The sequence below is a fragment of the Prionailurus bengalensis genome, chromosome D2 (genome assembly GCF_016509475.1).
Source record: "Prionailurus bengalensis isolate Pbe53 chromosome D2, Fcat_Pben_1.1_paternal_pri, whole genome shotgun sequence".
Taxonomy (NCBI): Eukaryota; Metazoa; Chordata; class Mammalia; order Carnivora; family Felidae; genus Prionailurus; species Prionailurus bengalensis.
The window spans coordinates 2883745-2911496 of record NC_057351.1 but is presented as its reverse complement, the minus strand read 5'-3'; the positions used below and the strand labels follow the sequence as shown (position 1 = coordinate 2911496).

The 27752-nt window shown below is 39.7% G+C and overlaps 1 protein-coding gene across 7 annotated transcripts in view; it reads right to left on the bottom strand.

The window, feature by feature from the left end:
• PCDH15 (protocadherin related 15) overlaps positions 1–27752 on the bottom strand; it is a 1256363-nt gene that overhangs the window by 789190 nt on the left and 439421 nt on the right. For all 7 annotated transcript variants that reach the window (XR_006299724.1, XM_043596132.1, XM_043596136.1 and 4 more), the window contains one exon: positions 10648–10766. Coding sequence is in view for 6 of the 7 variants with exons in the window: in XM_043596132.1 (XP_043452067.1) it covers positions 10648–10738 (91 nt within the window). In the remaining variant the exon portion in view is untranslated. The remainder of the gene's footprint in view (positions 1–10647; positions 10767–27752) is intronic.

Sequence of the window (27752 nt, the reverse complement as noted above, 5' to 3'; positions counted from 1 at the left end):
ACACATGAATGCTTAATTTAGCATTTTGGATCTAATGCATCCCATCACTCAGTTTCCAAGTAACTTAAACTATCTCATCCTAAAATCTTTCTAGGGCTAGCTACAGCTAGCACAGACTTGGGACACACTTGTAAGAATGCCATCCTTTTATTTTTAAGTTTATTATTTTGAGACAGAGAGACAGACAGACAGAGACAGACAGAGACAGTTAGAGATAGAGAGCATGAGCTGGGGAGGGGCAGAGAGAGAGGACATAAAGAATCCCAAGCAGGCTCTGTGAGGTCAGTGTAGAGCCTGATACGGGGCTCGAACCCAAGAACGGTGAGATCATGACCTGAGCCGAAATCAAGAGGCAGACGCTTAACTGACTGAGCCACCCAGGCACCCTGTCATCCTTTTAACTCCAGCCTTCACAATGTACAGTATATCGATTAATATGTGTAATCTGTTTGTCCCTTGCACGGATGTTTCATACGAACTAGGCTGTGGCATTCACGAGGTCAAAAATGTACCTTATTGATATTTGTATCCCCAGAACTTAGCAAGAAGCTGGCACATGATAGATGTTATACATACATGTTGACTAAATGGACAACAGGGGTTGATCATGGCTCCATCATTCTCCAAGGATCCAAGAAGGATCAGGGTCCACATTGTTCAACTTTCATGAGTCCTCTAACCCTCTGTACTAAAACTATGAACTATAGTAGTTACGAATGTGGCAGCATAAGCCAGGCAGCCTGAAGGACGATCGTGGCACTCTGAACCAAGACAGCTTGGTATCTTTAAAGCCTCAATTTTCACATCTGGGAAACAGGACTAATAAGAGAATTTATCCCATGGGACTTTAGTGAAGGTTAAATAAATTAAACAAGAGAATATATACTCAGCTGAACACTCCTGTTTGCTTCCTGCTGTCCTAGAAATCCGGCTCTTCCCAGAGATTGTTTTCCCATAGCACTGCCCTCCTATTCAGAAAGATGTATACGTACACACACATTGTGCGGATTATGGGTAAATAAATATGCAGTGTGAGCAGAGGAGAGTGCATAGTGTGTATTGGGTGGCTGGCACACAGAAACCACACAGCTACAATTATTAGAGAACTGCTGTGCACGTAACAGGTGCTGCACATGCTTGTTACACCTGAAGAGATGAATGAATGAAGGGAAATAAAGGACACAGTGCACGGCTGACATTTCCTTGAAGGGCTGTGTTCTTCTCCCTGTAGAGACATTACCGGAAGTGCATCCCACAGACCCACTGGACCAGCTATGGCCACACCTGGAACGGAGCCACACACTCTGGACGTCGGGGCTGGCACTCCCTCTTCACACAAGGTCTCAGGCTCAGTCTGAACAGCTCTCATCAGTATTCCGACTGTTCACTAGAGACACTTAATAAACTCAGAGTAGTTGGACAGTCCTCACTGAACAGTCTAATTGAGTGGCCCTGAGGGGCGGTGTCGAGGCTTCCACGAGGAGGAAAGATTAGTGGTGAGAACAGGGCTACTGATCTAGGAATAAACACCACTGTGTGAGCCTCCAACCTCGTGAACAAATGCCCAGAACGGCAGCTGATGATCAGATAAAAAAAGGCAGGAAGCACACCTGAGGAAAGATGGGTTCGGTCTGCCGTTTCCACAGACTTTTCTAAATGGCACGCCACGATGGGATAAATGCCAGCGGAATCTCTAAAACACGATGTATCTGTGTGTAGTTACAGCTCACCTAAGCCATTTTCCCAACACGATGCAAAAGAGTAGCTCCGTGCAGCATCTCGGTACACGGGTGTTCAGTGATTGTGCCCCCATGTCAATGCTGAGCCCCGCCATAGACATCAAACCCTCACCAAGTGCATTTCTCAACTGTGGTTTGAACTCAGTCAGCATTCTCAAACCTCACCGGCGTGCCCTATTTTGTCAAAAGAGGTACTTCATCTCTCAATTTTTGTTTTTTAATTTCAATGCTTACTTATTTCAATAACCACTAATTGGGTCATTCCATCAAGGGCTGAGGAAAACAAATGAGACAGTCTCTGTCTTCAGCAATTTATAATCTAAACATAAAACAAACATCATATGATGTGTTAGAATATAAAGGGGGAAGACAGACATTACTTTTCCAGCTTGACTGAGGTATAATTTACAACAACTGTACATATTTAAGGTGTAGAGTGTGATGCCTTGATACTTACGCATTGCAAAATGATAACTATAGTCAACCAAATTAACACAATTTCATCCTGCATAGTTGTCTTACTTATGTATTTATGTATTTACTTTGCTCTGTATGTATGTATGTGTGCATGCTTGTGTGTATTTTGCTGTGGTGAGAGCACCCAATATCTACTCTTTCAGCAAATTTTAAGAACACAGTGCAGTATTATTAACTATCATCACCCCAGAACTTATTCTTCTATAACTGGAAGTTTCTACCCTTTGACTAACTTCTCCACATTTAATTTTGATTAAGTGTCATTAGTAGCAACACCAAAAAACAATGAATGTGTTACTACCAAGGAACAAAGATAATCTGAATAAAGTCAGGAGGGGAAGGGGCGCCTGGGTGGCACAGTCGGGGTTGAGCGTCCGACTTCAGCCAGGTCACGATCTCGCGGTCCGTGAGTTCGAGCCCCGCGTCGGGCTCTGGGCTGATGGCTCGGAGCCTGGAGCCTGTTTCCAATTCTGTGTCTCCCTCTCTCTCTGCCCCTCCCCCGTTCATGCTCTGTCTCTCTCTGTCCCAAAAATAAATAAACGTTGAAAAAAAATTTAAAAAAAAGTCAGGAGGGGAAGACTAGATTTTGACGCCCAGCAGGTGGTTTTTGCACATGGAGCTCAGATAACAGGTCTGGTTTTGGCTTTGTAACCTTCCAGGTATGGCGCCTGGGGAGACCAACTCCGCCTCTCTGTGCCTCTATGGTTTTCTGGTCTAGGAAGGAGGTGAAATTGTAGTGAAATTGTATGTGGTGATTAATAGCATCTCCAGGACTTCATGGAGCTCCTGTGAAAATGAAATAATAATATGTCTATGGAGGGCTTGGTTAGTAGATGGTAAATAAATGTTAGTGGCTATTATTAAGAGATGCTGTTTACAGATAGAGTAACAGTATGACTCCTGATTTAGAAGAACTTGCTGATCATGTAGGAATGATGCGTATATGATATGTAGGGACACTTCTTTATAATTTATGAGAAGGCATTAGATACAATCAATTGCAAAAACTGAGCACTGCAAACACTCGAGAAATTGCTTCCAGGGATGTATCTCTCTTCTCTGTTTCTGTCTCTATTTGTCTCTCTCTCTCTCTCCGTGTGTCTCTCTCTCACACACACAACACACACACTAAAACAAAAACAGACAGAGGAATGTGGTTTGCTGGGATTCCATGAAGGGGATGAACTTATAAATGAGGCTTGGACAGCTCATGATCACAAATGAGCACGTGCTATTTTGTTGCCTTCAGATACTTTAACACCTAACATTTCCTGAATGAGGCCAGAGAACAGCACGCACAATCCTTGGTGTTTTGTGGAGACACGTGTATACATCTGAAACCAGAACTCCAATTCAGTGTTCTACACGGTTTTTCTGGAAGTCCATATGTTCCTTAAGTTCCTTCACTTGAAAACTCAGGTTTTGTCCTGCAAACAGTTTCTTACTGTACTCCAAATCTTTTAGATTTTCCATTTGTGTTCTCCCGAAACACTGCACACAATTCTATTATGATATACTTCGCAGTGTATTGAGTATCTCTGTCATTGTTAGATGAAGAGACTGTCTCAGTTTTGATGGCCTAGTGTCTTTCCTAGAGTTGATATGCAATAAAATGTTAGCTAAGGGGTGCCTGGGTGGCTCAGTTGGTTGAGCGACCAGCTTCGGCTCAGGTCATGATCTCACAATTTGTGGGTTTGAGCCCCACGTCGGGCTCTGTGCTGACAGCTCAGAGCCTGGAGCCTACTTTGGATTCTGTGTCTCCCTCTCTCTCTACCCCTCCACTGCTCATGCTCTGTGTCTCTCTGTCTCTCAATAATAAATAAATGTTAAAGAAAAAAATTTAAATAAAATGTTGACTAAATAAGTGAATCTGAATGTGTGGACTGAAGGAAAAGTGCATAGATGGTATGCAGTGAGAGGAACACACCATGGGAGGGAAATTGGGGCAGAAAATGACCAAACTGTCAAAAAATAATCAAAATTTGTTTCTTACACAATATAGCTCCTTATGGAAATATAAAGAAGAGTGGGGCAATTTCAATTTCAAAAAGGAAGAGGTAGAATATTCATCAGGAAGATGGAGAAGTCTGATATATAGACAATCAGAAAAAGTTAGAATCCTTGAGAAAAACCAAGCTGCAAGAAAGGCAGATCAATAGTGCCGCTTGCTGAAATGCTAGAAAATGATAGGATCTGTCCAAGAAAGTAGTCATTGGAGGCTTTAGAGGGTACAGTTTTAGTAGAGTTGCGAGAAAAAGCTAATTGCGGAGCTTAAGGGAATTGGGGCGGAAGTGGTGGTAACAGGCATAGAGACGCCAAAGGAAAAGACCCAACGAACAGAACCATTCTGTCACGAGCTGTGTGAGTCGCCGATGACTGGGAGCCCGGTAAGACTATGATGACATTTTTGCTCAATCTCAGTTTCCATTGGGGATATATGAAATGAGTTCTGCCTTTTCACACCATTAGGATATGAGTATTCTATTTCTCAGTGGGTTCAACATTTTCAGGTAGTTAGAACCACAGAGGGAAGCATGCACCTGGCCAGGTACCGTGAATTTTGTCGGCATCGTTTGAACACTGAATTAGACCCTTCACTTCTTTTCCCATCTAGACTGGACAAACGGGGTGTCTGAAGTATCCATACTTAGTTAATCCAAGTTATATTGGAAATAACGTGTGTGTGTGTGTGTGTGTGTGTGTGTGTGTGTGTGTGTGTGAGAGAGAGAGAGAGAGAGAGAGAGAGAGAGAGAGAGAGAGAGAGAACATGCACGTAGGCAAGCAGAAAGAGAATCTTCTAAGTACAACAATTGGTCTTCTGTTTGTCAGAGGTTTTTTCCTGGCTCTTCAGCTCTCTGGACATCCAGAATACGTACACAGATGGACTTCAAGTGAGCCAATTACTAGAATACACAAAAGCCACAGAAGTAATCCTTGTAGACACAAGGTTGGAGCTCAGAGAAGGCACTGAGTTTGTATTTCTGAACTTGTTGACTAGAAAACTGTTGCTGAAACAAACAACCTAAAAAGGTGTGTATTTCCAAATGTTTAAAACTAGTTCCATGGGGGGCGTGTTTAAAAGGACCCACATGATCACTCATCTTCAGAAAAGAGGAGACAAGAAATGCAGTGTGTGTACAACATCAAGAAAGGACACAGCTGAGCTTTCATCTCATAATGCAAATAGTCTCTGTAAGAGGAAGAAATTAAAGGGGAGACCGGAAAGAGATGTTCACAACATGTTCAGGCAAAAACTTGCATCACAATATATGCTCTAATGGTTTCATTTTTGTCTAAAGTGACATCTGTGTGCTATGTGTGTAGGTGTGTGCGTATGAGTGTGTGCGCATGGGTGTACAAATATATTTGCTCAATTTCTCTCTATGAACGACATCATATTTAGGGGCACCTGGGTGGCTCAATTGGTTGAGCGCTGACTTTGGCTCAGGTCATGACCTCACGGTTCATGGGTTCGAGCCCCACATTGGGCTCTGTGCTGACGACTCAGAGCCTGGAGCCTGCTTCAGATTCTGTGTCTCCTTTACTCTCTGACCCTCCCCCACTCATGCTTTGTTTCTCTCTGTCTCTCAAAAATAAATTAACATTACAAAATAATTTAAAAAAAAGAAATCATATTTAAGTGAAGAATGATGTTTCAGACCACCCAGTTCACCGAAAATTACTTAGAGTCTTCAATAATCACCTTGAGTTTAATTTGATTATAACTGAAAGAGACAAGGGAAACTGTTGCCTTGTACCACTTCCAGAAAGATAAGCTTGTCAAGAAGAGATAACGGGCATTCCACTTAGCAACAGCAAACTCAAAGAACACAGGAGTTTGGAAACGTTTCCAGCATGATCCTGGGGAGATGATGAGAGTCCCATGAATAGAAAGCAGAGGAACTCATGAGGTAGACAGAGTGCTATAGCATTGCCCTACATGACAGTCTAGAAAAGTCTGGGAATACGAACCATTAAAACCATGTTACTCCTGTCGCAGAGCCGTGAAGTTTATTTAACCACCTCTCCTCAAGGCACCCCAAGTGGGGATACATCCTGCTTGGAAACCCAAGGGTTTCAGCTCAGCTCACTGGATAGTTAGAATCGCCTTATAATTCCATTATCAGCAATGTCATTGGTGGCCCATTCTCTTCTCAGGTTAATTAGCATAAGCCAGGGTCACACTGCTTCATGACCTCTGGATGCACCGATAAAAAAGAAGTTTCTAGGCTCTAGCATCAGACGTCAGACAGTTACAGCTTCGTTGAGTGACGGTCTACCCTTCGCTGACCTTGCATGGATTACCTAACAGCAAGCATGAAAATGAAGCTGGAAATGTTCCTCAAACTTCACCTACAGTTTCAGGGGAATCAGTCAGCTCTCCAGGGAGAGAATGCAGTCAGTAACACTTTTCAGGAGAAAGTGTCATTTAACAAATTCTTCAAGGTATCTGGTAAATTTGGGGGGACATAAAAAAACACACATATAACCACAGGGACACAAAGTACTTTATAAACAAATATGTACGTTTATAAAAATAGAAGTATAATTATTTCTAAGTGATGAGAAGTAACCATGGCAATAAAGGTAAACAGTTTATTGGCCATGAGCCATATACCAGGTGCTATGCTACACTTAAAAACAGAGTTTCAAGAGTTATTGCCATTTATAAGGGAACGGGTCCAGCTCGTGACGGGCTTTTAAACAGTGCCCCTTCATGTAGTTGTTCTGCTTGTGCTACACAGTGGTCCCCCTCACTCACACACACATGTGAATCAGTGTAATAGCTCAAGGTCAGCACAGAGGATGCTTGGCCTCCAGGCGAATGGTTGCACAGCCAGGGGGAACGAACCCTTTCTTTAATAAAGTCCAGCCAGCTTTCACAGTGTGATCACATTTAGAGAATCTCCCTCCCCTCCCCTCCCCTCCCTTCTCTTCTCCTCCCCTCCCCTCCCCTCCCCTCCCCTCCTCTCCCACAGACACACACACACACACACACACACACACACATCCCTTCTAAAACTCCTCTAACACTTTGGTTCAAACTTAGCCATGATGTTACAGTATATAGTTTTTTTTTTAATTGTTTTCCTATCTGATTACGGCAATAGTACATATTTAATATGGACAATTTGATAATGCAGAGGAAATAACAAAACATAAACCATATTCACTACCCATATGTCATTTTCCCATTCTGGCTCTCTCTCTTTCCCTTTCATGATTCCTTCATGAACTCGAAAGAAATCAAAAGAAAACAAACCAAGCCTGTGCACAAGTTTCCTTATTGATGTCCCTGTGTGTTAGAACGGGAGACATCGTTCGTGTATCTGTTTCCCCACAGTGCACACCGCTTACCAGATGGCCCTGCTTCCTCTGCTCCTCGGTGGTTCCTCCACCCCAGCACCCCCACAGTCACTGGGGATCAGGGCACACGTTCCCAGTCAAATAAATTGGTCCCTACTGGTAATGAATTACAACACAGCTAAAATAGCAATCCCAACGCTGTCTTAAGGGTAGAAAGAGACCATCAACTAAAAATGGATCACGTTCTTTTATTTTCTATCAGTTAGCTAAAATCTTACTTTTAAAATTTAATATAATACAATCAATCCCACTCATGTTATTAATGCGTGCTTAGATGCAGTCATCAACCAAATGAAATATCCCTTATGGAACAGGCCATCTACAAATTTTATTACTGACCTTAAAAACTTCTCTCAGCCATTTGAAAGGAAAATATGAAAAGACTCAAAACTTTGCCAAAGTTTTCAACTAAAAATTTTGTTTAAAGTATTTTAAATAATAATTAGATAATATATTTTCCTTAAAAGCAGTTCCACACATTTGGCCAATCCTAGAATACTTTATTTCAGGATAATTCCCTAATGTCTAAGTAAGGAAATATACAGAAAAGCATTGGAGACTGTTCTTAACTACAAGCCAGAAGAGTTCTATTATTTCATACAAGAAAAATCTAGACATTTATCCTAATAGACTGTTATCCTAATAGCTTCAAAGTAGTTTACATTTTTTTTCTCCTTTATTTTTCTCTATCTGAAGCTCTGAGCCATGTATGCAGTCAGTCGCCAACTCTCACAATGGACTAATCCAACCAGCAGATCATCAGCTGTGGCAAAGTTCTTTCCAGTTTTAATTTCTCACAGGCTGTCAGCATGTTTATGACCTCACCACCTTCTTCCTTCCATCTGATCCTACATACCCCCATCCCCCCCAGCATTTGGATTTAAAAAAAATCGCTTCAAGAGATTCTCATGGCATATTCCAGTTTAGGGTTATTTCGTGCAATAGTCGCACACTGCCGAGTTCTGATTCATTCCTTCACAGCATGGGCTCACAATTTCATATAGATTAAAAAAAAAAAAAAACAGCAACTATAAGAACCATTTTCAGTCACACATAACTGAACAACTGGATAAAAGTGATTGCCAAGAGACCCTAATTGTGGAAGTTCAGAGAGAAGTAAAGACCTGAGTGGGGGGTTGCTCAGGTACCCCTGAATGTGGCAGGACCACGGGGGCTCCCTGGAGGAGGCCAGTTTGGAAGGGATGCTAGAATGCACATAAGGTGAAGAGGTGTCCACAAAACACTACAGAGCATATGTCTCTGCCAAGGTCAAACCCCTGCAGCCTTGCTGACAATGAGTCAGTTACCTCAAGGAGGAGGGCTGAGCAGGTCTCTAGGGCTGCAGGGGGCCACCCCTCCACAGCCTGGCCACACCCTGGCCCTGCCACGTGGCAGGTGTGAGGCTCCCTGCTCCAGACGGGAGACCACCTGGGCCAGCAGTTACCTGGTAATCTTATTTTGGAGGCTATGTGAGCACATTTAGAAAGAGCAAGAGCTATAATGAGCTTATTAAGGAAACCGATCTACGGCATTATGGGCTAAACATGGAGTCATTTCCTCTGATAACCTAAATTAACATTGCTTAAAAGTACAGGGCTTGCAAATGTCTAATGTCAGCAATGATGGTGAACCCTCCCCTGCTCAGTGTGAAGGCCAAATACGAATAAAAATAGAAAGCCTTATGGTGCCAAGAACTATCAATACACTCATTTGTCATTTATTCCCAGGGCAAATTTAAAATACTTCCTTTTAATAGAAAGTCATGCTCTTCCATGGTTCATTCATATCTATCTATCTATCTATCTATCTATCTATCTATCTACTGCTTCAAAGTAGCTGTTACATTATGTATGTATCTCAACATTTAAATTTTCTTTGAAATGGAGATTTACCATCGCAATAAATGGCAACAACAGAAACACTGGGTTCAGGCACACTTAAAGTAAACGGTGACCAATTAGCAAAACTTTTCAAGGAATCAGGCTATTGATTTACGAAAATAATTGTTCTTGAAAATTATTCTCCAAGTCTGAAAAGAGCCATATTTTTCTAACCATGAATGACTAAGAATGCCGTAATACACGTACAATTTGAATACTGTTTGAGATAAAGTCAAATCAGTTCATCTATCTTCAGATCATTCAGTTCAGCCAAGCAAAGCATAAAAATACTAATAACGCCATTCTTTGCCGCTACTAAGTGTGGCCACATAACAGAGCGGCAGGGGGGGAAGAGGCGGCTGGTGCCTGTGGACCCTGAATGCTAAACAATATCAAGTCAAAACAATGAAAAGAAAAAAGAAAACCAAACTCAGCTTCCTAGAGTGGAGGAATTTGTCCATTTCTTCCATCTATTAAAGTATTATACATATCCTAATTTTCATTATGAGGTATCCAAACACAGATCTCCCCACTATTAAAATATCTGAGACACACACATTTCAGGTTCTGCACATGGAATGTGTTAAATGGTCCCCTGAGGGACCTTGACGACCAACATCTCTTTCTAAAGTGACTGGCTGAGTATTAGGAAGGAACTCACAAACTCTAAAGTCAAGTCTTTTACACTGTTTTCCTCTTTCCAAATTAAATAGCGGTGGATGAAATAATGCCATACCCCATGAAAGTGCTAACAGTAAAATCACTTAGAGCACCTACTTTTGACTCCTTCAGAGAGATCTTTCCTCACAGGAGATTTTGGTACACTTTACAGTCTTAAATTTTATCGGAGACCATTAATTGTGTCAATTCAAGGGTTAGTAAATAGCATCTAATGTTGTTGTTTTCCACAGCAATTACACATTTGCTCAGGGATAATTAGTAAGTGGTCAAACGGAGGCCTCGCTCTGGATTTTCCACCACACTGCAATCCTTGTTAAGAAACGAAGTACATCGGATGCCACTTTTGCAGAACTATTTTAATTAAGGTAAATTATTGCAAACAGCTACTAACCTCTAACAACGAACTACACATTAGCATTATTCATTTCTGTGCTGTGTTTCCTTTTCCACTTAATTACAGAAACCCTGGCTAACTCTCAAAGTCAGACCAAAAGCAGACTTACCATCATCGTACTGGCCGAAGCAGACTGCAGAGAGAGCTCCCAGGATGATCCCCGAAGCTAAGCATTTCCAGAGGTAAAACCGTTGTAACATCTTCTGTCAAATTCTGCTCAAGGCTGATCTGAAATCACAGGAAGGGGAAGGAAACAGGTGACACGTTCATTAGTCTATTATAGGATTTATACACACGACTGTGACAGTACAGAAAAGCCTCAATGACTTCATAGGTAATCACCTGCGCCACACCTTCCACTAACAAATAACACACCCGCTCAATGCCCAGCAACTCTTTACCCACATGAATTTACACACAAGTGATCTCAAGGAAAGAAATATTTGCTGTTGCTCTGTAAGCAAGGAAGTTGAGAAGTTAACATACTGATGACATCGCCCTTTTAAAAATGGAGACCCTATGAGTGAATCAACTATGAAGTTATTACATTTATTGTAGCCATAGCATAGGTCAGTGATAGCGTGTACGTTGTTTCATGATGATTTCAGCTGGCAGACTAGTTGCTAGTATCCTACGTGAACATTTCAAAGGGCATTTGTCTTATATAATTAAATAGAAAAACGCATTATTACAATTCTAATTGCTTCCTGGCAGAGCAATAAGGGACTGACTGTGCCAAGTAAGACAAGGGAACACCATCCATTTCTACCACATCTGTCTTCCAAAGCATTTGGATGAATTTCATTTCAATCCCTTTGCTTTTCTTTGCAATCTCCAGGAAGTAAAGACACCAGGTGAAATATTAGTGGCCAGTGAGCACACCAAAAAAAAAAAAAATCTTACTGAAAGAATGATGTGCTAAGCTTCCATGTAAATTGAAAAAAATCATTGATGCGGGCTTGTTCAAAGTGACCCTGGGTATAGATCAGGGAAGAACAGGGATAGGAACCCTGTCTCTCTGATTCAAAGGCGTTACATTCAGATGCCTATGGGGGGCAAGAAGACCAAAGCAGAGAGCAAATTAGGCTAAAGGGACACTAGGGACGGTGAGGCTGTGATAAACTGGGAGTCTCAGGGTTTGCCTGCAGAGGTCAGCTGGGACAGTGTTGCCAGGCCTTCCGAGTTTCCAGAATATTGTAGAAATCCAAATTTCCATGAGGGACTGCCCAGTCGTCTAGATAATTGTTCAACCTTCATAACTAGGTGCTTCTGGCCGGCTACACCGTGCCCCAAGGGCCTTCAGTCGACCAGACCTGTCCAGGATTCTCTCCCCTAGATGACTAGCAGTAAGGTTCATCAGAATGTGCCAAGGAAATATTTTAATTCTGCCTTTACATGCAGTTTATTTCATCTATGTTTCTGTTTTGTGTGTGTTATAGTTTATTTGCACAATAGCATATATAGATGTACATAATTTACTTTAAACTTGTATGAAAAGTTCAAGCCCGTGTTTTTTCTTTTACTCATAGGATGCATAGTGCTTAAATTTCAAAGGTCACTGCACTAGAACATGCGCATTTTAGAAAGGAAGTTATTCTGTTTCCTTACCTAAAACAGACAGACAAAAAGAGGCACTTTCTTATTACCTGGCTCTCACACATTTTTCCCCCTTACTGGCAACAGACTCAGACTCTACTTTTGTAAATGCCAGGCCTAGGGAGCCCCCAGGAGAGCCCAATATTAGATATCACAACAGTTCATGCTTACGACTGGCCAACCCTAGCCACGAAAGAGCAGTGGGTTCTTCATAAATGCAAGTTCTTAAACTCACCAATCACATGATTTTGAGCAAATGAGGAAGCATCTCTATCTTACTTGCCTCATCATTAACATGAAGACAAAATGATACCTACTTTGTATGTTTGTTTTGAGGATTAAGTGAATGGCTATAGGATGTTTTTAAAGTGTTTATTTGTTCATTTTTGAAAGAGACAGCAAGCAGGGCGAGGGCAGACAGAGAGAGGTGGGGACAGGGGATCCGAAGCAGGCTCCAGGCTCCGAGCTGTCAGCACAGAGCCTGACGTGGGGCTCTAACCCATGAACTGTGAGATCATGACCTGAGCCCAAGTCAGACCCTCAACCGACTGAGCCACCCAGGCGCCCTGTGAACGGCTCAGTGCCTCCAACAGAGTGAGCTTAATCTGAGTAATTTTGACTCAGCCTCTATGGAGTCTTCCAAGTGCTTAAACATATTGTCTCAATCTGTCTTTAGCACAGCATCTAGGGTAGGTGTTAGATTATCTCCAGTCTTGGAGGAAAAGTCACATTCACTGGCTTAAGGTTACAGACTGGTGAGTGGCGGGAGAGGTGGGACAGGTGGTGAGTCTGAAAGGTCTGCTCATGCATTACAGAAAAGGACTAGACAATTCTAAGCAGAACACATGGCCCGGAAGGTTTCACAGGATCTGGAGGCCTGTTCCCAAACCTGGATGTGGCCCCACTAAGATTTATTCAAATACTAGCTCTAGCTCTAATGTTTTTTTTTTTCCCTAAGAAATGTGGTAACATTAAGAAACAGAAAACATTAAGAAACAGAAAATGTGGTAACATTAAGAAACAGAAAGTCGGTTAAGCGTCCGACTTCAGCCAGGTCACGATCTCGCCGTCCGTGAGTTCGAGCCCCGCGTCGGGCTCTGGGCTGATGGTTCGGAGCCTGGAGCCTGTTTCCCATTCTGTGTCTCCCTCTCTCTCTGCTCCTCCCCCGTTCATGCTCTGTCTCTCTCTGTCCCAAAAATAAATAAATGTTGAAAAAAAAATTAAAAAAAAAAAAGAAACAGAAAACGGTACATAAAATTACTATATATATATATATATATATATATATATATACACACATATATATATACACAGACAGAAAATAAAGAATACTGATCCAAAAACAAAAAGCAAAAAGCAAAACACAAACAACAAAACTTAAAGAAAAAGCAATACTATCTTGCAAAATGACAAAGGGCAAAGCTGTGTTCCTTCAAGAATCTTCAAGCAATCAACTTGACTACCCTCTTACTGGCTTAGTTTTTTATGTGCTCACTAATACACCATTCTCCTTTGCTTCTGAATTGTTTTAATATTTATTCATTTTTGAGAGAGAGAGAGCCAGAGAGAGACAGAACACAAGTGGGGGAGGAGCAGAGGGAGACGGAGACACAGAATCCCAAGCAGGCTCCAGGCTCTGAGCTGTCAGCACAGAGCCTGACACAGGGCTCCAACCTACCAACCATGAGATCACGACCTGAGCTGAAGTCGGAGGCTTGACTAACTCAGCCGCCCAGGTGCCCCTTATTTTTTCTTTTGCTTCTGACTCAAACTATTTGGTTTCATTTAACCTTCAAAATGAAAACCACCAGATGGCTCATAATTGTAAAATTATTGAAGTCACTGCATTATGATATCTCTAGAAGTAAAATTTCTGGATCTGCAATCCTGCGTATTGTTATTAGAGAACTGTACATATACTTTTGAAAATATCACAGGGAAACCTTGTATAAAAATTCATTTACAATGGGCAGAGTACTTCCTGCAGTAATGAGAATACTTGGGAGAGCATGTTGTTTCGAATAATGAAAAAGATAGGAACTTCTCTGATTTGTTTTTACTACTCAGTTTATATCTTCATCATTACCAAGGCAGTTTTAATCATTCCAATGGGCTCAACACTGATTGCAACCTGAAAGAATGGTATGACTCATCATATCATCCTGATACCCTAAAACAGAGTGCACGTATTGACTTAATAAGAAAATGCTGGTTTCTAAAGGAAGCTATCATGAGAAGACACCTCCTAGAAAGAGGCTATGTTTCTACACACAAGAGAGTAAGGACCCCATGGTTAATAACCTTAGTGTGCCAGTCAGCCAGCAGGCTCTTCTGTCATTAAGGAAGTTGGAACAGATCAAACGTTTTCATCAAAATAACATTTTCATTGCTAGTTGTATAGGCTGTAGAATTGCAGGCGAAATTCTTATAGGAGATGGAACCCCAAATCTTGTTAAATTACAGGTGAGTGAAACACATCCCAAATAAGACCTCCAATGCAGTGTCGGACTTCTGTGATAAGTCCCATATCAAACTCTGCCATGTTCTCTGGGTGCAAATCTTTCCTCCAAATCTCCTTGGCCAGTAATGTTATTCTCTAGCAATCTAGAACATGCCCTATTCTAAAAAGGAATGGAGCTGACCTATAAATAAATTCACTGTACTTGTCTTTCAGGAGATACATTGGTTGGTAAGGTCCACACTTGGGGACACATAATAAAGACATGTGTTCCCTATAGTGATTTGGAAATAGCATGCTATTGTCAGATATACTGGGGAAAATTGAAGCTTTCCAATTAGGTTATAATTTTACATGTAAGTGGCTGAGTTTCATGAAATTTAAAATATGTTTCCCAAAGGCTTAAGAATATTTTACCACAATTATTCAACATATAATATATCCATTTTGACTTTCATATCATTCAGATTCACAGCCACTTAAACCTCGTATTTATTTCTCTGGCACCCAATGTTCTCAGAAATTCATTTATTCAACAAAAAGTTATGCAGGATCTATGAGGTATCACTCACTCTTAAAGGCAGCTAGAAAACAGCAATAAAGAAAGTCCACTCATATCTCTACTCTCATTTATCTTACATTCTAGGAACGTGAAGCTAGACCAAACAATAAACAGAAACATGTTATACAACTTGCTAAAAGGTAATAAGAGACACGAAAATACCAGCTTGCAGTTCCGAAATTTTATGCGGTCACTAGACACTTAATTCTCCTTCAGAAAATGAAGTAACATTGTACGAAGCAACCGATAAGCTTCCTGATACTAGAACAGAAGGAGAACTTTACAAGGACAGCACAGCTCTTCCCATAGCCCCGAGCGAAAGTATCCTCCACCGTATCTAGTGTCCTGAGGACAGACTGCTGTTCGTCCCTTGGAAGAAGAATAAAGGTCTTTCACCGCCTTTCGCTTTCAAGTATAAATCCAGACACTGTAAATACACAAAGCTCTGCCCTTTGGGTTTTATCCCTGCTCCCTGTGTCCAGGTTGGTCGTGGTGCCACACGGCAAGAGCAGCCAAGCTTCACATCACAGCAGTCTTCCTGCTGGTAAATTTTTTTTTTTTTAATTTTTTTTTCAACTTTTTTTTTTTTTAATTTATTTTTGGGACAGAGAGAGACACAGCATGAACGGGGGAGGGGCAGAGAGAGAGGGAGACACAGAATCGGAAACAGGCTCCAGGCTCCGAGCCATCAGCCCAGAGCCTGACGTGGGGCTCGAACTCACGGACCGTGAGATCGTGACCTGGCTGAAGTCGGACGCTTAACCGACTGCGCCACCCAGGCGCCCTCTGCTGGTAAATTTTTGAAAACATCAACTATATACTTCTTTTTAAGTCTCAGTCCCTGACTGCTATCTGAAAAAAAAAAAAAAAAAAAACACCAGAAGTTTTCCTTGATATATCAAAGTTTGGAGCGTCCTGCCAATACTCCCATGAAGAATCCCACATTGATGCTGCGTCAGGAAGCTGGGGTCTCTGTCGGTGCAGTGGGGGCTGTCTGCATGCACCTGTCCTTCACAGTCTGCTCACTGAGGCTACGGAACTTCTATCCCTGACATTTAGATGGCACTATAAAAAATAGCCTGTCATGCGTCCACATTCCTTGCAAGAAACATATCCTCTCCACTTCAGGAAAAAGAGCAAATTTCCTTTCAAAGCAACCTCAACTATCAAATTGAAAACACAAGGTTTTCCAAAGTCACTACATCTCTCCACACCAAATAGGAATTTCCTTAGCTGACTGGTTGGAAACCTTCCTTCTATCTCACCATGGCGGGAAACACCAAGAATGTTTGCATCGCTACAGAGAATACTTATCACCCCTAAGCATGGCGTGATGAATCATCCTTCATTTCTCTTTTTTCTTTGTAACATAAACTTCAAAAAACATAAACTTTTAAATATTCTTTCATATTTTCCTTCTTTTTAGATCATGTTGTATGTTTTCTCTTATTACAAATTATGTATACATTTATATTAAATAGCTATAATGTATTTGTTTACAGATAACCTTATATTAAATATTTCCATATATTTTGTTTATAAAATATACCTATATAATACAGAAAATATAATTAAATATTTTGCATGTATATTATAAAATATATTACATTTGATGTGTTTATATATTATATTTATGTAAATTTACATTATAGTTTAAACATGATATCTATAGAAAGAGACACACTTATGTTTTATTTAAATTTATACTACAGGGGGCTCCTGGGTGGCTCAGTCGGTTAAGTGTCTGACTTCGGCTCAAGTCATGATTTCACAGTTCGTGAGTTGGAGCCCCGCGTCTGTGCCGACAGCTTAGAGCCTGGAGCCTGCTTCGAATTCTGTGTCTCCCTCTCTCTCCGCTCCTCCCCCGCTCATGCTCTGTCTCTCTCACCTTCAAAAATAAATAAAACCATTAAATTTATACTACATATAGCTAGCTACCTAAACATTGATATTATCTTTCATTTATTATTATTTTTTTTAGTCAAAGGTTGAATTCTGTTTCAAGGAAAGAAATAGCCAGCCTGCAGCCAATTCTATGTAAAGGTAGGAAAACAATTTGTTTTCACTGGGCATTATAATCTAAGCCAGCCCTTCAGCCTGGCCCAGACAGACCAGGCTTACCTGACCTTTGCTAGACTCTATAGGTTGTTGATACACCTCCATGTCTGAGTGCGCCTTGGCTCTCTATTTGCAAATGTACATTTATTTAGTATCGAGGTTCCTCAAAAAGCTAAAAATAAAGCTGCCCTACTATCCAGCAATTGCACTACTAGGTATTTATTCAAAGGACATAAAAATACTAATTTGAAGGGATACATGTACCCCAATGTTGACAGCAGCACTATTAACAATAGCCAAACTATGGAGAGAGCTCAAATGTGCATCATCTGACTGAAGACTGGCTAAAGAAGATACGGTATATTACTCAGCCATCAAAAAGGATCACGTCTTGCCATTTGCAACAGTGTGATTAGAGCTAGCGTGTATTATGCTAAGAGAAGTCAGTCTGAGAAAAACAAATGCCATAAGATTTCACTCACATGTGGAATTTAGGAAACAAAACAAATGATCAAAGGCGAAAAGAGAAACAGAAAGAAAGAGAGAGAGAGAAAGAGAGTGCAAACCAAGAAACAGACTCTTAACTATAGAGAACAAATTGATGGTCACTGGGGGTGGGGGGTGGGGGGGTATGGGAATTAAGGAGTGCGCCTGTCATGATTAGCACAGGGCAATGTATGGAAGTGTTGAGTATATTGTCCACCTGAAACTAATATTATACTATATGTTAACCAACTGGAATTATATAAGAACTAAAAAAAAATGTTTATTTATATGTGTATTTGTTTCTCTGTGTGTATGTGTGTACATGCATTTTCACTATGGTGGAATAAAATACAGTTGATAAAAATAATTTCAAAATGGGGAAGAAAATAAATCCATGAGAGCTAATCTTGTAATCGCTGCAATTGTTTATAGACAATGTGTTGCATCTCAGTTTTAAACATTTTAAATATGTACTCAATAGTTGTAAGCATTAAGTGAGACTGGTTTAACTCAAACTACCTTACCTGAAACTACATGATGTATATAAGGAGAGTCCAAATTTAGAAATATTTCTTCTACAAATTTTGCTGGACTTGTAGAAATTTCAATCAGTACCTTAACATGTCTGTAGGGGTCTATCCTTTTTTAAATGTTAGTTTCAATCATAAAGATCTATATTAAAAATGACATTGGTTGTTTTTTGGGGTAATACTCCTTCTCAAGAAAACAAATTACTTCTACTATCTTTATCCTGTTCTGTTGATCTATATGTCTATTTCTATGTCAGTACCATAATGTTTTGATTACTAAATCACTGAAGTATGTCTTAAAATCTGGGATTGTGATACCTCTCCCTTTGTTCTTTTTTCGCAAGATTATTTTAGCTATTCAGGGTCTTTTGTGATTCCAATCTTACACCATAACAAAAATAAACTCAAAATGGATGAAAGATTTAATTTTTTTTTTGGTAACGTTTATTTATTTTTGAGACAGAGAGAGACAGAGCATGAATGGGGGAGGGGCAGAGAGAGAGGGAGACACAGAATCTGAAACAGGCTCCAGGGTCTGAGCAGTCAGCCCAGAGCCCGACGCGAGGCTCGAACTCATGGACCGCGAGATCGTGACCTGAGCTGAAGTCGGACGCTTAACCGACTGAGCCACCCAGGTGCCCCTGGATGAAAGATTTAAATGGGAGACATGAAATAATAAAACTCCTAAAAGAAAACATAGTTGGTCGTAGCTTGGACATCACCCTTAGGAACATTTTTCTAGATATGTCTCCTGAGGCAAGGGAAACAAAAGCAAAAATAAACTATTGGGACTACATTGAAGAAAAACAAAACTTCTGTACAGTGAAGGAAACAATTAACAAAACTAAAAGGCAACCTAATGAGTGGGAGAAGATAGTTGGAAATTATATATCTGATAAAGGGTTAACATCCAAAATGTTAAAAAAAAAAAACCTCACAAAAAACAACACGAAACACACACACACACACACACACACACACACACACACACATACATGTATATAATTTAAAAACTGGGCAGAATACATGAACAGACGTTTCTCCAAAGAAGACATCCAGATGGCCAACAGACACATAGAACAGTGTTCAATATCAGTAATCATCAAGGAAATGCATATCAGAGCCACAAAGGAATATCACTTTACACAACTCAGAGGGCTAAAATGAAAAAGTCGACAAGTAACAACTGTAGATGAGGATGTGTAGAAAAGGCGACCCTCATGCACTGAGGTGGCAGTGATGCACTGATGGTGGGAATGTAAATTTGTGCAACCACTGCAGAAAATAATATGGAGATTCCTTAAAAACTAGAAAAATAGAACCACAATACGTCCCTTACTAGATATTTACCCAAAGAAAACAAAACCACTAATTCAAAAAGATGCATGCACCCCTATGCCTATTGAGCATTATTTACAATAAACAATATATGGAAGCTGCTCAAGTGCCCACCGATAGATGAACAGACCAAAAAGGTATGGTATATATACAACAAAGTATTGCAAAGCTATATAAAACAATGAGAGCTTGCCATTTGTGACAACATGAATGCACATAGAGTATGTTACGCTAAGTGAAATAAGACAAAGAACGATAAATGTCATTATGATTTCACTTACATATGAAATCTAAAAAACAAAGCAGACTCTTAAATACAGTGAACAAACTGTTGGTTGCCAGACGGGAGGTGGGTAGATAGATGGGCAAAATGATAAAAAAGATTAAGAAGTAGAAAGTTCCAGTAATAAAATAAATAAGTCAAGGAGGTTGAAAGTACAGTATGGGGAATGCAGTCAATAATATTGAAATAATGAATGGTGACAGACGAGGACTACACTTATCGTGGTGAGCATTGACTGAGTCATGTATAGAACTGTTCCATCAATACAAGGTACATCCGAAACTAATATAACATTGTGTGTGAATTAAGATTCAATAAAAAATAGAAACAAATTACTGACAAATATAGTTAGTCTATTTAATTTCCACCTAAAAATTGTGTCCACCTTTGGGCGCCTGGGTGGGTCAGTCAGTTAAGTGTCCGACTTCTACTCATGTCATGATCTCACGGTTCGTGGGTCAAGCCCCGCATGGGGCTCTGTGCTGACAGCTTGCAACCTGGAGCCTGCTTCATATTCTGTGTCTCCCTCGCCCTGTGCCCCACCCTCGCACGTGCTCTCACTCTCTCACTCTCTCTCTCTCTCTCTCTCTCTCTCTCTCTCTCTCTCTCTCTCCCTCTCTCTCAAAAATAAACAAACATTAAAAGCAAATTTTAAAAAATCCACGTAGAAAAGCCAATACTCAATTTAATCAGTGGCATGTACAAAGCATATGTTAATACTCTAGCCATATTCGGTAACGTAAGTAAAAATTTTAAAAGAGAGCGGACTTCAATACTTATATTCACTATTGCTATTATACTGGGTATTCCTAGTGTTTACACATGCATTTACTCAATACAAATTTACTATATATTTAGAGCGATGTCAGAAACACTGCCTCTACTGCAGAAATAAACGACATTAGCTTCCTATCATGCCTTTGCTATTGAGCCAGCACCTTATTGCATATGTTTTTGCTTAGTAGTCATTTCAAAGTACTTCAGTAAAATGATTCCAAATTATGGAAATATTAAATTTAATTCCCAATGTAAAGTGACTTCCATTTAATCTATGTTTTCTCAACTATCATCTAAATACTAGTCTTGGACATAAGGATATTCTTATCCCACAATTTCTGAGAAAAATAACAGGAAAAACACTTACATTGAAAGGAGCCAGCAAGCGTTCTGAAATGGGACAAGCCCAAGCTTTAATTCATCTATAGGGTGTTTAACTTAACGAATATAACCAAGTACATTTAAAACCAAGTTTTAAAGCTCAGGTAAGTGCCTGCATGATTTTAAAAGAAAATTTAAAGAGGAGTTCTGGGTAATGTCATTCACTGCCACAGGAAACAGATTATGGCTGGTATTTTTGTTTGATGCAGGTTAAACACCCCAAAATCAAGCTAATAAATCAATTATCATCTTCTTAGGTGTAAACAAAAATCAAAGTATAAAGTCAGCCAAGAGAGATTAAAACTTAAAGTGTGAAAATGTCAGTGACTTTTTGAGGTACTATGAGAAAAAGTCCAGGCTTTGAGATGAGAGAGACTCATGATACATTCCTAGCAATACCATTTCTTTGCCCTATGAATGATAAAACGATGAAAACTGTGAGACTCAGTTTAAAATTAGGACAATAGGGGATGCCTGGGTGGCTCAAACAGTTAAGCAGTTAAGTGTCTGAGTCTTGATTCTGGCTCAGGACATGATCTCACGGTTCGGAAGATCAAGCCCCACATCAGGCTCCATGCTGGATGTGGAGGCTGCTTTAGAGTCTCTCTCCCCCTCTGCCCTTCTCCCACTCACTCTCTCTCTCTCTCTCTTTTTCTCTCTCTCTCTCTGTCTCTGAAAAAAAATACAAAAATTAAGTGAGGATGATAAAATCCATTTTATTTTTCCATAAGAAAACAGATGCAAATGTGATCAATATAAAAAGAAGAAGAATATTAAAGAGCATTTAGCTTCAAAATTTACTGTGTGTTTATTGGGTGCTGATTCTGGGCAGTGAATTTTCTAAGATGCAGAGACCACAGGAGTATGAGAGAAAATAAATGAATTAATAAATGCATGAGAAAAGGTCTGTGTGCAGTTTTCAGTCTAACAGCGTGTGAACCCTGAGTCTCACACCCTGAGTGCCCCACTATGAATCAGGCACTTGTGAGATTCTCCCCGCCCCCCACCACAGAGGGCACGGGAGATCTGTGACTTGTTTGTAACTAATGGTAATTAGTTAACGGTAAAGGTAGTAAGATGTCAACCTCTGGATTCATTCCTATTACAGAAAGAAGACCCAGTCTGGGTGCCTGGGTGGCTCAGTTGGTTAAGCATCTAACTCTTGGTTTTGGCTCAGGTCATGATCTCACAGTTTGTGAGTTTGAGCCTTATGTCAGGCTCTGAGCCGACAGCACGGAGCCTGCTTGAGATATTCTCTCTCTCTTTCTCTCTCTCTCTCTCTCTCTCTGTGCTCTCCCCCACTGCTTACTTGCTCTCTCTCTCTCTCAAAATAAATAAATAAAATCTTAAAAAAAAAAAACAACAAGAAAAAAAAGAGGACCCAGTCTTCGAGAGATACTTTCCATTTGAGATTGAAGATACAAATATTCATGTTGTAAATACTCATGTCCCTGTGGAGAGGGACACACACATGGAACCATGGGTGTCCTCTTGTGTCTAAGGGTGGCCTGCAGACAGCAGCCCTCAGTCACACAACTATGAAGGAGTGAATTCTGTCAATAATCTAAGTACGCTTTGTAGGGGCACTTCCCTAATCGACCCTAAAGAGGATGAGGATCAGCAGGAATAGGACTTGAGGGCAGGAATGGAGATGATGCCCCAAAAGAGAGCTGGGCCACAGAGTACAGTGGCCACAGGGTCAGTGAGACCACACCAAGGGGAACACTGTCTGAGGCCACCACCACTCAGCGTGTCTCCAAGTGTTGCTTTGGGTCAGGTATTCGTGGAAATCTCACGTACAAAAGGGTTTTCCTGTGCTTCAGATCCACTTCCTGAAATAATAATGCTAAAGAATAAGAGGCCAAAAATAGTGAATTCTAACTACTTTTATCTATTTTCTTGGGTCTTGAAGTAAGTTCTTGTAAGAAGTTTGTTTAAAGGGGCATCTGGGTGGCTCAGTTGGTTAAGCATCTGACTCTAAGTTTCGGCTCGGGTCACGATCTCACAGTTGGTACAACGGAGCCCCACACTGGGCTCTGCACTGACAGTAAGGAGCCTGCTTGAGGTTCTGTTTCTCCCTCTCTCTTTCTGCCCCTCCCCAGCCCACACTCTCTTTCTCTCTCTCCCTATCAAAAATAAACTTAAAAAATTAAAAGTAAATAAAAAGGAAAAAAAAAGTTTGTTCAAAAAAGTTTTTTTAGTGTTTACTTTTTGAGAGAGAGAGAAAGAGAGAGAGCACAAGTGGGAGAGGGGCAAAGAGAAAGGGACACACAGAATCCGAAGCAGGCTCCAGGCTCTGAGCTGTGAGCACAGAGCTCAACGTGGGACTGGAACCAATGAACCACACGAGATCGTGACCTGAGCTGAAGTCAGATGCTTAACCGACTGAGCCACCCAGGCGCTCCAAAGGGGCACCTGAGTGGCTCAGTCCATTACGCTTCGGACTCTTGATTTCGGCTCAGGTCATGATCGGGCTCCTTGCTGAACATGGAGCCTGCTTGTGGTTCTCTCTCTCCTTTCTCTTCCTCTGCCCCTCCCTTTCCGACTTGTATTCTCTCTCTCTCTCTCTCTTAAAAAAAGATGAACTAACCAGAATGATATAACTATATTTTCAAATAGTTTTCCCTTAACTTTCAATCTTTTCAGGGTAAAAATCCTTTTAGAGTAAAATATATATTTAATTGTATTTTGAGTACCATAATAACAATTATCATGAGCATACAAATTTATAGGAATAGAAGAAAGGGAGAACGAACAAATATGTTTATCGGTGCTAGAGTTGCACAGGGTTGCTATATGGCATAATTAAAAAGCTATACAAATAATACATGCAAATTAATACTGTGTTCTGGGCTATGGAAACTTGACCGAGCACCCAATTTGTTTTTAAGAAACAAAGAGCTAATATTTTATTTAGATAAGTAAAATTGAAAATTGGATTACTAAATGTAACTTTGTACTAAAATCAGAAATTACAAAATTAAAATAATTCCCTATATATAGAAAACTGCATTCTATATTATAAATTATAGGTTGAAAACAAATGGAATTTAAACACAAACTGATGAGATTGTAATTATTTTAGATATGATCAATTATATACAAACTTCATTTTTCCTGATAAATCCCTTTCTTCCTCCTGTTTCCTTAATTGAAAAAAAAAAAACTGTCCTAGAATCTATTCATATTATTTTATTGACTTTTTGCCATCACTAAGATTTGGTAGGAAATAATGGTTTTAAATAAGAAACTTCTACATAAGCGACAGATTGAGAATGAAAGATTCGTAACACTTTTAATTTAAAAAAATAATTGCAAGTGTTAAATGAAATGTCAAATCGTAGTCTTTAAATTTTTCACTTGTCCTTCTAAGCCTGCATGTATTAACACCAGGGGTGATCGATTAATAAAGCATATAATTTTTCATTACATATAGTTGGTGAAAATAGGAAACATCCTTTAGGACATTTACTTGACTATTCAGATATATATATATATATATATATATATATATATATATATATACACTTTATAAAATTTATCAGTAACTTTTATTTAACTTGATTAGATTAGAAAATTTGTGATTTAACTAATTTTCTAAGTGAGATAGAAGTAAACACACACAAAATTAAATTCATCTTCCAACGACCCTCTTTATATCATAAGGGACTTAGAGAATCGGGACCTTTTCTAGGCCTTATTTATAGTTCACATTATGTACATGCTGACCAGGGATCATAAAGTTGCTTATTATTGTCAGTGAAGGTACAAAAGCTGCAAACTGTACATAGTTCTCTGTACTGTCTTTGTATAATATTTTAGGTAAGGTCCTCGGCAAACTGAATTAGAACAACCTCATGTATCGTAACTTTAAACTGGAAAATTCTGTTAAGAACTAAATCTGTATGTTTGATGTGATAAAAATGCGGCCAACGGTAAACATTTTGAGTATGATAGTACTATCGCTAAAATTGTTAGACACACTTTCCTAATTTGACAAATGGTAGATTGTTCTGTTTAATTTCACTTTGTGCTTTTCTTCTTTATACTAATAAATTACCAATGAAATTTATACCTGAAGTATCTGCAGGAATACCATGTTAGGGGCACTTGGTCAGCTCAGTCAACTAAGCTCAGTTCATGATCTCATGGTTATTGAGATTGAGCCCCACATTAGGCTCCATGTGGATAGCACAGAGCCTGCTTGGGATTCTCTATCGCCCTCTCTCTATGCCACTCCTCTGCTTGCATTCTCTTTATCAAAATAAATTTGAAAACTACAAAAAAATCATCTTAAAATAGTAAAATTCAAATAATGTGTAACAGGGAAAGACACATAAATAAGTGGTTTTTAAAGAAATATTTTATGCTTTATTTTGATGCAATTATTTTAAGCCTTTTATCTTATAAATCTATATGATTATGGAAGTGTTCAATCTACTCGACTGCCAAAAGTGTGAAGATGAATAATTTGACTTAGAAAAGCAACTGTAAGTCCTTCATTTATGCTAAAAAATCCATCAAGGTCATTATGATCTTTCCCAAAGAGACTATAATTCTAATGTAATGCCAAGTTTTATTTGATCATACAGAAGTTCTGGCAAGCAATAATTTTGCTAGAGACTAGAAAAATAATCATGATACCATTTTATATCTAAATTTATATAATTTATATGTGCCTTGGAAGGGCTGGAAAGAGATATAAGGTTTAAAATACTTTTAATATTTGGACATTTGCAAATCACAGCATTAAACTGAGAATGTAAAGTTTTAAATATTTAACTATTGTGCTGAATACAAATTAAATTATGGCATCAATATATTGTAAATTCTTTAATGGTCATTAAGACACTGTAGTTTTTTTTTTTTTCATTAGCACCCATTTAATAATTACTAGGTTGGAGAATAAAATATATATAAGTTAAAACATAGTAAACAATAGTGTGTGGAATAAAAAAGGAGTAAGGTGGTTCTTCAACAGGAGTGTGGATGGAGTGTCTCTGACAAGTAGAGTGTCAAAAATGAATTATTTCATGAATATAGTGGAACTTCCTCAGGGCCTTGAAGTCAAACAAGATCCAGATGAGAAAAAGGAAGGGGGCAAAAGCACTCAGGTAGGAGAAATAAGATTAAAAAATAGAGAAAAAGGATAAAAAATAATTACCTAGGATAGAGCCAACATAGTGGATTAGCAGGTGACAACCTGAAAGAATGTATTACAAATCAAATCATATGGGACCAGAAAATCTAGTCTAAAAAGTTTTTTTTGTTTATTTTTGTGTATTGTATATAGTCATAGTGACCTATTGACATGTTTTATTTTTCAATGTTTTTAAATTTCTTAAAAATGTTTTAATGTTTATTCGTTTTTGAAAGTGAGACCGAGCAGCAGAGTGACAGAGAAAGAGGGAGACAGAATCTAAAGCAGGCTCCAGGCTCTGAGCTGTCAGCACACAGCCCGACATGGGGCTCAAACTCAGAACTATGAGATCATGACCTGAGCCAAAGTCGGATGCTTAACCGACTGAGCCACCCAGGCGCCCCACTATTGACATATTTTAAAAGGAAGATGCGGGGCACCAGGGTGATTCAGTCGGTTAAGTGTCTGACTTCAGCTCAGGCCATGATCTCATGGTTCATGAGTTGGAGCCCCACATCAGGCTCTGGGCTGCCAGCTCAGACCCTGGAGGCTGCTTCGGATTCTGTGTTTCCCTCTCTCTCTGCCCCTCCCTCACTTGTGCTCTCTCTCTCTCTGTCTCTCAAAAATAAATAAATAAACATTAAAAAACAAAAAGCAGATGCATGAAGATGATAAGCAGATTCACTCGGTAGAAATATGTAGAAGTAATGGATGGAGGAACAATGAGTGACAGGTGTCTAAATCCTGTCGAATGCTACCGTTATTCCAGGTACGTCCTCCAATTGAATACATACGGGTATAAACACACATTAGCAGAATTGCTGGATATTTGCAGGACACAACCACAAAACAAGGCCATTAGCTGGTCTCAGAGCATTCCTTACAAGAGACAGCCAGTATTATAATGGTAAAATTCCACCCTATCAATAGTAACTCAGTATGGTGAATACATTCTTTATGTTTGAGGGGGAAACACAATTTAGATGATTTCCTCTTACACAGGTTATGCTTTATGAATAATAAAATGAACAAGCCCCGATATGTCTGAGCACCTTGATATTAGCAGGGCCCTCTTTAACCTATAATAATGTCTATTTTTAATATGGGTCTTCATAGAGGGGCACCTGGACAGCTCACAGGTTAAGGGTAAGCATTGGACTTAAACTCAGGTCAGGATCTCTTGGTCCTTGAATTCAAGCCCTCCATAGGTCTCTGTGCTGACAGCTCAGAGCCTGGAGCCTGCTTTGGATTCTGTGTTTCCTCTCTCTCTACCCCTCCCTCTAGTGCTCTGTCACTCTCTCTCTCAAAAAATAAACATTATTATTATTTTTAATATGGATCTTCTGCGGTGCTTGAGTGGCTAAGTTGGTTAAGTGTCTGACTTTGGCTCAGGTCATGATCTCACAGTTCATGAGTTTGAGCCCCACATCAGACTTTGTGCTGATAGCTCAGAGCCTGGAGCCTGCTTCAGATTCTGTGTCTCCTCTCTCCATCCCTTCCCCACTCATGCTCTGTCTCTCTCCGTATCTAAAATAAACATTTAAAAAAAAGAAAAATACGGATCCTCATAGAAAAGTCACTAAAAATAAGTGAACATAAACCACA